Consider the following 15,113-nt stretch of genomic DNA (forward strand, 5'->3'; position numbering starts at 1 on the left):
AGTGACCCTGTGGATAAGACATCTCCAAGAGTCCCTCTCCTCAATGTTTCTGCTCTGGGCCTGCAGGCTCAGGCACATGTCCCCCCTGATCAAATCTAACCATCTAGCATGCAGTTATCCTCTTTTTCTGCAGCCTTCCAGTTTTCCTAGCATCATTGTCTTTTTAAATTATTCATGTTTACTCATGATGTGGAGTCTGTTGCAGAATGTTAAGCATGACTTTGCTTGCATGGGAAATTAGTGTGACGGCTCTGTATTTACTGCAATTTTTGTGTCTCCTTTTTTTGTGGATGGGGATGTATATTGATCACTTCCCATCTATAGGCTACTGATTTGTTTTCCATATTTGCTGACATTTTCTTCCAAAATCATGGAAATGTCCCAGGGAACCTACAGAATTCCTGATATACTGCCTTTCCTAACAGAATTACAAATTCATATAAGATCTCCCAGCATTAAACGTACTAGATGTTTTCCAAAGGTTAACCATTAGTGCAAAAGTAGTTGAGATGCAGCTTTGGGGGAGCGACCTAGCAACTAATGAGAAGTGAGCAGAGTGGCAATCTCTGTTCCTTGTTGCCTTATCAGCAGAGACTGGCTGAACAATGGGGAAAGGAGAGTAGGCACAGGGCAGCAGGAAGCAGGGAGCAGTTCCCAGTTTGTGCTGCTGCTTGTGTATATGTCTTAAGAAAATGAACATATGTGTCTTTGCTTATCTGTATGTGTGAGTGTGATAGCTGACAAAGATTTTGCTTGTAATATTAAAAACATATCCATGTTAGTCTGCTTTAGCATAAAAATGTATGCATTAACCTCTAGCACCTCTGACACTTGTTGAGAAGAAAAAATTCTTGCATAAACTTCCATGAAATCAGTCCACTTTATCAGATGCAACATTTCAGTGTTTGTGTGTGAGAATGGAGGGAGTGTGTATGTGTATCTCTGTGAGAGGAATGGTGCATGTTTGTGTTCCTTTGTGAAGGGGGATGGTATGTATATTTGTGCGTGTGGTGGGGGAGGGAGGAGGCTATTATAGCTTTCCTCTATAGAGCAATATTTCAGTTAACAATGCAATCGCCTATCTATCATAAACATATTCATATCTAGTCATGTCTATTCAGAGGTAAGCCCCATTGTGTTCAGTGGGGATTCTTCATTGTTGTTGTTGTTGTGGATTTTACATTTACCTGCATCCTAAAAGGCCATTGGAATGCATCAAATTATTTATGACAATCATGTTTTTCCCCCATTTTATGTATTCTAACTAATTCTGTTCCATTTACATGATTTCCTCCTCCACTCCCAATCCCAATTTTTATCCTAGCAAAAATTCTATGAAGGAGGTTAGACAGAATGGCTGTGGATGGATGTAAACATAGTGATCAGGTGTCTAAAGGGATTATCACACGGAGGCACTTACCATCATTAAAATGTCGGAAAAACATTCCTAAAGTGTTCCTGAAACATGAAGCATGAACGGAAGTTCAAGAAATGACTGCTCCACAAATGCTTTGAGGATGGGAGAGAAGTGGGATGCCTCAATTACAATTTAGAAACGCAACTGGCTATCACACTTTGGCACTTCAGGAACCTTTTGTCGACAGTAAGCCTCCATGTGATAAGGGCCTAAGAGAAAGCTGTCATTCAAAGCAGGATCTGGTTGAATTTACATTAATGACAAAAATAACAATCATCGACCAATATAAAAATAAGAATACAATTATTAAAACGGGAAACAAAATTAATCTCTGCCATCTAAAATCAATTATTACTAACCATCTGAAGATGTATTTTACACATAATGTAGCAAAATTTTGCTATTTTAAGTATAACAGTTTCCTTCTGACTATCCAACACATAGCATAAATAAAAAATATCAGTGTGTCTCAGAAATTTACTTACAAGAAAGATAATAAGCTGGAGGCAAATGTTCTTATAAAATTGACAATACAAAAGTACATGAGCTGTAGTTTCTATAGCATCAGTATCACAAGGACAGAATCAGAATTCATAGGGAATTTTCCCATATTTCCCTTCCAGTACTATTGTTGAGAGTACATTGAATCAAATGTACTCCCAACAATTAATGGGAGTACATTAATTAATGTATAGTATATTTATAATCACACTATGGGTGCGCACTCACACAGTTATATTGGTTGATTTCAGGGATTCTTTTTCCAATACATGAGTTCCAGAGGTTCCTCTGTTTAAAATACTAAAGTTTGATGTGAGCTTTCCCATTAATAACATTTGTACTTGATCACCCTTTTGAGTCACAGCTTACAAATTTACATGGGTGTACCTATTTTCATGTGTAAAATATTAAAGAGTATGGTTATTATGAATGTTTTTGGACCGCAGGATATTCCAGAAGTTTATAGGAAAACATCTTGGTTCTTTTCCATTTTTCCCTTTGATATCGACACCTGGCAGAATTGGCACATGAATGTCAATTCTGAACAAATGCAAAGCCAAAAGCACATACCTGTTAAATTCACATGGGACATAGCCAACATAGAAAAGCCTTCCATGAATAGTGGTAGATTTAAGGATTCTGGGAAATATATTTGGGGACCAAGGCCCATGAAAGAAGGCTTGGCAATGCCCGTGATTACTATATATACTTGACTATAAGTCGATCTCATGTATAAGCCAAGGGCAGCTTTTGGGGCCAAATTCAGGGAATTTGATGTGACCCATTGATAAATCAAGGGTAAAACTTAGGAGCATAAGGGGATTAATAAACGCAACTCACCAGAGGAAGGTTGATCAGACAGAGTCTCCTTCCAGGCTCCACGTGGGACCCCTGCCTCAATTGCTCCAAATGTTGCCAAGAGCTCTCTCTCATTGCTGCCCCTTCTCCTAGGTGGGGCTTCCCTTTGAGAGCCCAGAGATGTTCTGGAGCCAATTACTGGGATCCAGGATCTGGTTTAAAGTAGCCCCTTTTTTCTTTTCTCCTTGGAGACTCCCTCCCCCCCCCCCCCACCTTGGATGCCTCTCAGGATACATTCAATACGGGGTCAGGGAGCTAGAGCTAACCCTCCCCTCCACCTGGGATGCTTATCAGGATACATCCAAGGTGGGGTCAGGGAGCCAGGGTGTAGCCAGGTGGAGGGGAGAGTGGAGGGTTAGTTTTGGCTCCCTGTGCCAAAAGGTTTCGGATATGGGAGACTCAAATTGTACTAGTATTACAGCAGTAGTTGGCATGGGTTGTCCAAAACTGGCCATTTTAAACCATGGGCTATTTGAAACATATATCCATGAAACAAACAAAAAACATACATTTGTGATCACAGTGCAGAAGACTAAAGCACCCATCCTTTTCATTTGTTTGTTTTATTTTGTCCTTCATTGGCACTTTAGCCCTATTTGCAACACCCACTTGCAAAAGTAATTTAGGATCATTAGATATTAATATAATTACAAATGTGCACTCCCTGTCTTACTTTACTATTGCCCTGTGTCCTGCCAATAGGAGCAATAGGCAACAGGAGGACATGGGAAAGACAGCCCCCACTGCTGTGACACTGCAGCTGTGAAATGCCTCCCCCCTGAAGGTCTCACTGATTCTGACATTGGCTTCATTCTAGTACTACGTTAAGATGTGGCTTCTTATTATAGCCTTTGGGGCCTGGTTTATTTCACAGTATACACATACATAGTTTCAAACTGTTTAAACCTTTTAAACTTCCTTCAACTTGTTAAATTAATATCTTTCTTGACTATTTCGTTCATTTACAACTGTTGTAAACTGTAAACTGTTACATTTATTTTACTTGTATCCCATCCTGAAGTCAAGGGATACTGAATAGTTAATAAATATAACAAGAAGAAGAACAACAATAACATGAAACTGATACCTCCATACAACTTAATTACAATAAGTGAGTCAGTTAATGGCTGGCAACAATGTCATTACCTTGAATACTTCTTTTGAAGAAAGCTTTGCAACCCTCACAGGACCAAACACCATAATGGTAGCCTGAAGCATAGTCGTTGCACACAGCACAGTACCGGGTCTCCTTGGTGGATTCCATGGGCAGATTTCCTTTGTCACTGGTGCTAGCCAGTCGCTCCCTGCCATTGTGACGTCTGTTATCTGAGCCTGGTCTGTAAAATGAACAGTCAGTTAGTATCTTGGCACTAATATGCCATAGTCAAAACATGTAATTACCTGCCTGGCTCAAAATATGAATTTTGCAAGCATTTCCTTAAATGCTTGGCAATTAATTGACAGGTAAGGTCAAATCCATTTCCTCAAAAAGAACGATCAGGATGTCATCTTCCTGGCTCTGAGCACATGGCACAGATTGACTCTATTGGGAGCCAGTACAGAACAATTTTCCCACCCTCCCCATGCTAACTGTGCATCCATGCTGCCTATAGGGATGTGAATGTTTTCCAATATTGATTTAAATGTATTTTTACAAATTCCACCTACATTTTCTTCTCAGCCTGGTTTCATATCAGGTTGTGATGGGGAAGGCAGGAGGTGCTTCAGGAAATTAATGTGTATTTTGATATAAATATGTGTTTAAAAATTACTCATTTTTCTCATATGCATTTTTCTATGCCTATTTCCCACATGCTTTCCCTCACTTTTCAAAGATGCACATTTTGAATATTTTATGCTTATTGGCTGAATGTTAGCCCTGGTAGTGTGGGATCAGTCACAGAATCTTCCATCGCAGGAGATATGTAATGGCCATATGCAGCCTCTGAACCTTTTTTCTGTCCCCTGACACCTCCTCAGGCATTCCCAGGCCCCGCATTTTCAGCTGATTTATTTACATTTTTTGTCGAAATGGTAAACGGCCTGAAAATGTGGCCACTTACCTTCAAGTAAGCCCCAAACTATCCCCAAACTCTTAACAGGCTGATAATCACCCTGAACAAATAGCCAAAGATTTTTCATGTCATTTCTGGTGCCCTGGCAATATGCTACTTTGGCTTGCTAAGGAGACAAGTGTAAGCACATTTTTGTGCTCTGTGTTCTAGACAACAGAGCAAAAGGGATTGTACCTTTTATCTTTGACACCTTTTGCTATGGTACATCAAAATACTTTCCTTTATAAGTTGATTTTTTACAGCTCTGCTCTCTGAGATGACAATTATTTAGCAGCTCTGCTACTCCAAATAGTAACTTTTAGAGATGTTTGAAATTATTTTCCTGTGGGAATTAACCTGTGAGAAAACAGCGGATTCAGAATGATACAAGGTTGCTCAATGTGCTGAATGTGTTCCAAAACACTAGTGGTGTTCCAAAACTGAAAAGGAATTCTTGCCAGAATTAATATGGCAAACTTATGTAATGCTTACAGCTAAGATGAACTGCTACGAGAATAAGAGCAGCTCTACTGGCTTTCACAAGGTATCCCTTTATTCCAGCATCATTTTTTTCCAACAGCAACTCCAGCATGTCCATAGTTAGTGACATCAAATGCCAGAGCTGGCTCCCGGTTAGCTCCAACAGTGTATCACGTGTTGTTTTTATTAGATATTGTAAGAAAGGAAGGGACTCTTGACAACATTGGAATTTGTCTGTATCAGTAAATAAACTTATAGCAAGTTATTCTGTTTGCTTGCCTATTAATGGAGGACCCTTCTATAATTCTGATTTGGTGTAGTCAATATTGTTCAGGTCAATTCTAGCCTTGTGTACGAGTCAGACACAGCCCGCATTTTGAACTGTTGTTATCAAGATGCTTAGTGAAAAACAGCAAACATACCGATTTATACTAATTTATTTACTCAATCATTCCAGAATTGACATTGGAATAACTGGGTGCCTGTGACCTTTTCCAGACAAATGCTCTCTCTCTCTCTCTCTCTCTCTCTCTCTCTCTCTCTCTCTCTCTCTCTCTCTCTCTCTCTCCCCTCCCTCCCTCCCTCCCTCTCTCTCAGACACATAAGGTCTCTTTTTTATGTTATCCATTGTTCTCTTTCATGGTTCTTCTTATTCTTTCCCTTTGTTTTCTTTCTACAGAGGAAATGCTGGGCAATTGCATGTCCGCAGCCAGAAGACCCACATATTCCTATTGTACCTTCCACTTTCAGCTCTCTTCAATAAATCTTAGATGTGTGTGTATGTGGCTTCAAGCCCCCTGTCAACTTATGGTGACTCCACAAATTTCATAGGGTTTTCTTAGACAGGGACTACTCAGAGGTGGTTTTGCCAGTTCCTTCCCCTGAAATATAGCCTCTAGCACCTGGTATCAATTGGTGGTCTCCGATCCAAACACTGACCAGGGCTAACCCTACTTAGCTTCCAAGATCACATGATCTGGTGCCTTAAAGGTATTTAGGCTTTCAGATGCAGTTATCCAATATCTCCTAATCTCTAGCCTCAAACATTTCTAGGGTTTCCACACCCCTCTCATGATCTGTCAATATGCTCTTACAAAATGAAATAACATTGCTTAAAAACAGTAAACATAAAGGGGAGACTAATGGGAAAGGAGAAAGGCTACTAGTGTAAAAAAAAATGAAAAGCCTTAAAGACCTGTGGATAAACTGAATGGTCATGTACTCTTTTACTATTTTATGGATACTAAGATATTCTCTTTAAATGAGAATTTAAATGGGCAACCTAATGACATTATATGGACATAACAATGTAGATGAAATATAAAAAGAAAGGGAAAGAAGCCTAGAAAAAAATAAAATATAGGTGTGTGTATGTGTTGAGTACCTTCAAGTTGTTTCTGAATTACGCTGACCCTAAGGTGAACCTATCATGGAGTTCTGCTGACACGATTTGTTCAAAGGAGATTTCCCATGCCTTCTCTTGAGACTGAGAGTGTGAGACTTGTCCAAGGTCACTCAGTGGGTTTCATGGTGGAGCAGGGAATCAAATCCTGGTCTCCAGGGTCGTAGCGCAATGTTCAAATTGCTACACTATACTGGCTCACTCACATTACTTTATCACATTTATGGTTTTATTTTAGCAAACCAGTCTGAGGGCCTTTGTGATCAATAAGCAACCAAGTAAATCTTAAAATATAATACTAATAGTACTGATAAAGTCTAAATACCCTAAAGGCACCAGATTCCATCTGATGTTAGAAGCCAAGCATGGTCAACTCTGGTTAGTACTTGGATGGCAGAATGTCAACAAATGCCAGGTGGTGTAGGCTATATTTCAGAGGCAGAAACTGACGAAACCCACCTCTGAATATTCCTTGCCTAAGAAAACTTAATGAAATTAATGTGGTTACCGTGAATTGACAGGTGACTTGAAAGAACATAGACACACAGAAAACTGATGATCTTTTGACATATTGCCTTTTCTTTCACCATCACAAAATAACTTGAGTGAAGAACTGTTTGTTAAAGATATTTTTAAGCCGATTTAAAAATTATGTTAATTAGTTGAGTAGTTTTGTGAATTGTCTTTACCTTCTCGTATTAATAACATCTGCCTAATTTTTCAATCTTCTGAAGTCTGCATAAATATATTAATCCATTTAAATATAAAGTAATTTGTTGATGAGGGCTGGAGGTTAATTAACTAGAGCTAAGCTTCTACTTAATCTCTGTTTTGCTAAACTGCATACAGTATAATTTGTCATGAAAAGTTTTACTGACCTGGTAAGTCACACTTCAGAGACACAATTAACTTTTATAGCATTATAATGTAATTATAAACTATTTGAATTCTTGCTGTACTGAAGTCTGTATTAATCTTGATTTCCCACACACACACACACACACAAACAGGGGTTTATTACCACATTCGTTAGAATGGAAAAGCCCTGTATAGAGAGAATGATTTTGCTGAAACTATTCCCAATGTCATTTTAAAATACTACCAGGCAGTTCCAGGTTTTCCTAAAATAATGTGCCTATAATTTGTCCTTGGAGTATCTATAATATGTCAGGGCTCCAAGATAATCTTCAATCTTTTGTGTGTGAGAAAGGTAAGGCCTTTGCTTCAAAGTAGCCCTATGAAACAGTTCAAAGTAGCCCTGGGGCAGTGTACTTGGCTGAGATGTTTTTGGTATTTAGACTGTGGCAGTTGGTGGCTTCTATGTTTCTGGGGTGGTGAATCCACTCTGAAGGAGGTGTTCAAAGTGCTGAGTGTTACATGAAATACAGGATTCAGCACCTTGAACAGCTCATTCAGTATCCAAAATAAATCAATCTTTGGTGGAAAAGAAAATTTCAGAAGTTTTGAGTGGAAGTGATTTTTTTTCTCCCTGTCTTTTTTTAACATGAAAAGAAAGTGGAAAGCTTGAAAAAATCCTCCAGCCAAAATGGTCAGTGCTTCTGAGATTTGCCCTCCAAAAAAAAGTAACTTGTGAAGGTTCTCAGTTTGCTGCTGTTTCAAGTAGCAGCTGGGCTGCCAGTCCTTCTCCCAAGAGCACTTACATGGGAAAAATATCTCTGTCAAGGAGGCTGCAAGTTTAGAGGGACCTTTGTTACCTGACCCACTCCTTTTTCTAATCACACCAAGATCACTCTTAGGACCTTGGCTCTGGATCAGGAGCCAGATCATAGGCCAGGAAACAGAGGAGTGTTGGGCCTTTGCCATTTGCTGAAGCAAAACTTTTACTCTGATGTGTTCCTAGTGACTCCTTGCATGCACAACATCTCAGCATCTTGATGCCCTGACTCACTAGACAGCTTTTTGGTTGCTTTTCAGGAAGAATTTTGAGCCAGAAGGCAAGGATGGAAGAGCACAGGTACAGCAAGCAGACACAGGAAAGCTTCTATGAAAGACAATTTACCAACTAATAAAGGGCCTCCACTGCAATCCGGACATGTAGGGGAATTCTAGTGGTGTTTAGAAGTGTACTCTCAGTATGTGACAGGCAGTGATGCCCACCATGATTTGCATGTGCATTCAGATTGATATATGCTCAGGGGGAGGGATGCTTAGCAGAGCAGTTTGATGCGGAAAGTCTTTCCTGAAGGTAAAAGCTTGTAAATAACTGTTGTAGATACAGAGTTAATTGCATTGAGAAACCAAATATTCCAAAACATTTTTCATGGGTGGCTGAGACAGTGACACTTTTTCTTTCTGATGGTTCAGTGTTCACAAACGTTGTTTCATGAACAAAATTATTTTTAAAATACAGTAGCCCCTTGTTATACGCTGGGGTTTGGTTCCAAAATCCCCCATGGATAACAAAATCCGTGGATGCTCAAGTCCCATTAAATATAATGACATAGCAAAATGGTGTCCCTTATAAAAATAGAAAATCTAGGTTTGATATTTGAAATTTATACTTTTTTGGAACATTTTCAAACCATGGATGCTTGAATCCGTTTATTAAAAAAATCTGTGTATAAGAAGGGCCGACTGTACTTTCAGGCTATGTGTATAAGGTTTATATAACCCATAAATGAATTTTGTGTTTTTACATAGTTCTCTTCTCCAAGATATCTCATTGTGTACAGATATGCAAATACAGGTATTCCAAAATAAAATTTAAAAATCCAAAACACATCTGGTCCCAGCATTTTTGGATGAGGGACTAGTCAATCTGTATTTACATCCCATCTGTATCCTAGTACAGGCTCCATGGCAGACTGTTACAAATTAAAACAAACTACAGGTAAAATCTACTTGATAGAAAAGTTTTGTAACAACTGAACTGACAATTCTATTAAAACACACAAATTTAAAAAAAAAACTATTAAAACATAGTAAAAGAGCAAAACCAAAATACACCCCAGTAAAAGACCATTCTGTGAAAAGCCTAAGTAAATGGAGAACCAAAGGCTTGAGTATACAGAAAAGGTCTTTGCCTGCCAGCAAAAAGAGAGTGAACAACCAAGCCTCCCATGGGGTGGGTTTGCCCAAATTGGGAGCAGCCACTGAGAAGGCTCTCTCCCCTGTTCTCATCAAACACATATGTGATGGTGATGGGGTGGAGAAAAAGCCGTGCAAGGACCACTGCCACTCCCCACCTTAATAATTAATAATAATAATTTGTTTTATTTATATACCGCTATTCCAAAGATCATAGCGGTGAACAGCAAGTAAGCTAATTAGCAAGTAAGCTAATTTGCCCCCAACAGTCTGGGTACTCATTTTAGCGACCTCGGAAGGATGCAAGCCTGAGTCGAGCTTGGGCCCTTTTGCTGGTCTTGAACTCGCAACCTTGTGGTTTCGAGTGAATGGCTGCAGTACAGGCATTTAACCACTGCGCCACCAGGGCTCCTTCTTCCCACATGTGGCAGCTCAGGTTTGAACTCCACAAGTTTGGTGGAAGGTTCTCCAAACCTGAGGATCTCAAACATAAAAGACACCTACAAACTATATATTAGACCAGTGGTTCTCAGACTTTTTATCTTTGTGACCCCCTTTACATCTATGTGCAGATCTCATGCCTCCCTCCACTAAACAAAGTATATGAATAAAAATATTTTGTTTCTTTGATGTGCATCGTTTTGTGTACACATTCATGTATATTCATATTTTAACATTTTATAAGGAAACAATATCAAATTAGAAGCTTTAAATAAATTCAATACTTAACACATGTGTAAATTTTACAGATACTGTCTCACACACAGCCACATTCACATACACTAGTGCTCATACATATGCATCACACTCAGTCATTCTCTTTCATTCTTTCTTTCACTCACATGCATACTCATTTACTCTCTCACAAGGGAACATTCATTCTCTTGTGTTCTCCTCCTCCTTCAGACAAAAGCAGCTACTCCAAATGCCTCCTCATCATTTGCTTCCCCTCTAAGACAAAAAAAAGTTTGGGAAGGGAAAGAGGAGAAGGAAAAAGAGGAGACGAGGGTGGGAATCAAGGTCCCCAAGACTCATGCCCCCCAAGTAACTCTTGTGCCCCCCATGGGGGTCATAGAATCATAGAATCGTAAAGTTGGAAGAGACCGCAAGGGCCACCCAGTCCAATGCCCTGCCATGCAGGAAATCTCAGTCAAAGCATCCCTGACAGATGGCCATCCAGCCTCTGCTTAAAGACCACCAAAGAAGGAGACTCCACTACACTCTGGGGGAGTTTATCCCACTGTCGAACAGCCCTTACTGTCAGGAGGTTCCTCCTAATGTTGAGGTGGAATCTCTGTTCCTGCAGCTTGCATCCATTGTTCCGGGTCCTGTTCTTTGGAGCAGCAGAAAACAAGCTTGTTCCATCCTCAATATGACATCCCTTCAAATATTTAAACAGGGCTATCATATCACCTCTTAACCTTCTTTTCTCCAGGCTAAACATCCCCAGCTCTCTAACTTGTTCCTCATAGGACATGGTTTCCAGACCCTTCACAATTTTAGTCAATCTCCTTTGCACACGCTCCAGTTTCTCAATGTCCTTTTTTAGTTGTGGTGCCCAGAACTGGACATAATATTTCAGGTGGGGCCTGACCAAAGCAGAGTATAGTGGCACTATTACTTCTCTTGATCTAGACACTATACTTTTATTGATGCAGCTTAAAATTGCATTGGCCTTTGCTGCCGCATCACACTGTTGACTCATGTTCTACTTGTAGTCTACTTAGACTCCTAGATCCCTAGTCTCATTCAGCCAGGTGTCCCCCCATCCTATATCTGTGCATTTTCCACCCTAAGTTCAATACCTTACATTTCTCCGTGTTGAATTTCCTTTTGTTAGCTTTGGCCCATCTTAGTCTATTCAGGTCATTTTGAATTTTGATCCTGTCCTCTGGGGTATTAGCTATTCCTCCTAATTTGGTGTCATCTGCAAATTTGATAAGTATGTCCCCAATTCTTTCATCCAAGTCATTGATAAAGATGTTGAATAGCACTGGGCTCAGGACAGAGCCCTGTGGGACCCCACTGGTCACTTCTCTCCAGGATGAAAAGGAGCCACTGTTGAGCACCCTTTGTCCCACCCCACAATTTCAGAATCCCTGGATTAGACATTAGCAAACATCTTCTCACATGGTCCTATACATAAGTAGGACTGTTCAGAATTGTTCTTCAAATTCAGCTGCTGTGGAACAGTTGGGGAACGGATTGGAGACTCCCGGCAGCATCAGCAGCATTCTTCCGTGCAATAACATGCATTTTCCCCCTTTCCCTTCTACTCCATTCCTGTTCTCCAATCCCATGCAATAAACTTATAAGATAGAAGAACAACCAGTGACAAGTGGTGCCTCTCACATACACACATGATGAGCCCACTCCAAGTTTTAGATTAAGGTTTAAAGGGGCTATCGTAGATGCTGAACCTATTTTGTAAATAGTGTTCAGAATCTTGGAGAATTCCTTAGAAGTCTGAACTAAAACCCATAACAGATTTGCTGTGTCAGTGATATGAAAGCCACCAGCCATGTCCTTGCTTCAGTTAAGTGTGCTTAATCTGAGTTACCTGCTCAGTCTCAGCAAGACATGGATATTAGGAAATTATTTCAAAAACGTCATGAAAAGGTCATACATGTGTTCCCAGATATAGTCCTAAGCCTGCAAGGTATCAAAGAAGAACTGATTATACCACACCAACAGCCGTTTGCCTAACCTAGAGAAACTGATCTACATCCTTTTTTTGGGAGCCAGAAATTTCTTTTCAATCTTACCAGGAAAATACAATTCTCAGAGAGTAGCTTGCCTGGAGGTTTAGAAGCACTGACATAATCAGAAGTAGACACAATATTCACTGAGGGAGATAAATGCCCTCGGCATTCTTCTATCCAACTGCAGCATCTATGTTCACTTACTAAAGTGATTTTTTAAATCTATCCCAACTTCACTCCTCTTGCTTCATTTGCTATTGACTTTTATTTCTGACCTTTCTTTCTTTATTCCCTGACCATTGCTTTCTCATCAATTGCATAGAAAATATTAACAAAACAGGACACAAATGGTTAAAAAGCAAGACATTTAAACCCTCAACATAAAACAATATAAATGAAACGCATCTCTTAAAATACTATGTTTGTATTGCTTTTTCTTCTTTCAATTTAATGTTTTGTTAGTCATCAACAAAAGAAAATGTGAAAGGTTATGCATGCATGATATTATTATTATTATTATTATTAACCTTTATTTATGAAGTGCTGTAAGTTTACATGATGTGACTATATGTTGTCTGTAGAAATGTAATTTTGTGTTAATTTGATTCACAAAGGAAGCAATGAATAATTTTTGCAATTTTCTTCCTGCTGCAAGGAAGTCTTCAACAATACACAATTTTCAAGTGCTATTGGCAGCTTGGGGATTATTCTGCACATAATTTACATATTTTTGTAGGATTTTTGCTCAGAAAATGTCGCTTTGTACACAGAAAAATACTACAGTAGTTATGTACAGAAATATTATTTTCCATTTAGAATATGCTGTTACCTACACATAATATTCTGTTTTCTGTGCAAAAAATATATATCTCCATGTGTGAATACTGTGCAAAATAAGTCCCAAAGTGCAAAGATTCTTTTTGGTCCAAGATTCTCCTTGTTGGAATTTCCCAACATTTAAAGGACACATTTTCAAACATTTTTTGCATGTTTTCCAAATATTCTTTCCATTTCTAGTTGCCTGAATGGTTACTCCACGCAACCTTCTCAAATGATGGTACATTAGGAACTGAAGCAGCACAGAAATTAAGACAAGCTATCAGGGTTTTGTTTGAGAAATACACTATCCCCAGTTACACTGTTAGCTGTGTGGACAGTGACACCTTTATGTGTATCATTTCAAAAATCTGCACATATAAGAAATATTCCATGAGGCTCATTGTATAGGTAGAGAAAGTATGACCAACAACTGCATTAATACCACCAAGCAGGTCACAAATAATTTTGCTAGTCATAACTAACAGCTTGAGTATGTACAGTAACTGGTATCCAGCTGGTGCAAACAATTAAAAATAAATGAATTTTGTTTCTGGTTTATTAGTACTAAACACATTTAATAATGAATCACAGCCCATTTTGACACTAAAGACATTATTTTGTCTGGTGGCAGTAATTAAACCGTTTGAAGCTAAACAGTGGAATGACAAAATTACTGATTTGGCAAAATCTTGACTGTTACAAACCTGAGACATAGATTTTATTACAATGAAGCATTAATGTTGTCTTTACTCAACAAGGAATAAAACCAAACACTGTAGACTAAACTGCTGCAGATACACACCAAAAAGCCTGGACATGATTCAGAAAAACAAACCCAAACAATAAGCTGAGAACATGTGGCTCGTTTATATTCAATATTTCCTTTTTGACTTGAACTGCAGGGCCTCCCTCACCATCTTGAAAAGTTCACTGCCACAGAAAGTTCCTTTCTACACCTATACCCACCAATTAATGGGTCCATGGCCAAATATGTAAATAACAGTGAATATATTTAGTCAGTTATGACAGGAGTAGAGAAACCCTGTGTATTACTCAGGACTCTTAAATCCTCCTCTCATTTTTTGCATCTCAAAACGACAGATTATGCCTGAAGAAACCATTAGGGTGCAATTTGCTATGCAAACATAATTTCCATCCCTCCCCAGGACTACTTATGATTAGGCTGCTTAGTTTTGTTAGATTTCTTTTTTAAAGGGATCATCTGCAGAGTATTTCAAGGGTGACTGATATGTCATGTGGAGCAATTTAGGAGCTATGGGATCTAAGAGTAACTGAGAGTCTATGTCGCCAACAGCCCACACTATGCCAACTCCTGTTCCAACCATCTCTGCCTCCACTGGTTTAAGAGCTTATCATACCATGCCAATATGCCAGGTTATACCATTCAAAAACTGCAGCAAAGGTACACACAGTGATATCTGAGCACTGACAGAAACCTCAAACCTTCTGCTTTTTCATTGAGGCTACATTTGGCAAATTTTATCTCTACTCCACGTAGACATTTTCCAGATGAAACAGTACAGGGTCTTCTTGAAAAACATCAATGTTCTCTGCCTAAGAAAGTGGCCAGTAGCCTCACATGGGAAGAAGCAGCCTGAATCTCAAGACAAGTTACTCTTTCTGTTGCTAATGGAGTTGAAATATTATTGCCTGGATTTTATGCAACTGTATGCCATGCCCCCAATCTGGCCTTTCTCCCCCTTTTCCCCCCTTTGCAAAAAGGAGCAGCAGAAAGCCGCTCCTTTTTGTGCCAGGGAAAGGGCATCCTTTTCGCTGCTTCCACAGCTCTTCTCTGCTCCTGCGGCATGCAG

At 39.3% G+C, this 15,113-nt stretch overlaps 1 protein-coding gene across 1 annotated transcript in view; it reads right to left on the reverse strand.

Moving 5' to 3' along the window:
- The window catches only part of ESR1 (estrogen receptor 1), a 266,364-nt gene that overhangs the window by 126,108 nt on the left and 125,143 nt on the right, over positions 1–15,113 (reverse strand). Inside the window, exon 4 of the mRNA XM_089530178.1 lies at positions 3,923–4,113. Coding sequence (XP_089386304.1) covers positions 3,923–4,113 — 191 coding nt within the window. The remainder of the gene's footprint in view (positions 1–3,922; positions 4,114–15,113) is intronic.

The sequence above is a fragment of the Sceloporus occidentalis genome, unplaced genomic scaffold (assembly GCF_023333645.1).
Source record: "Sceloporus occidentalis isolate IW3139 unplaced genomic scaffold, rSceOcc1.0.p SCAF_6, whole genome shotgun sequence".
Taxonomy (NCBI): Eukaryota; Metazoa; Chordata; class Lepidosauria; order Squamata; family Phrynosomatidae; genus Sceloporus; species Sceloporus occidentalis.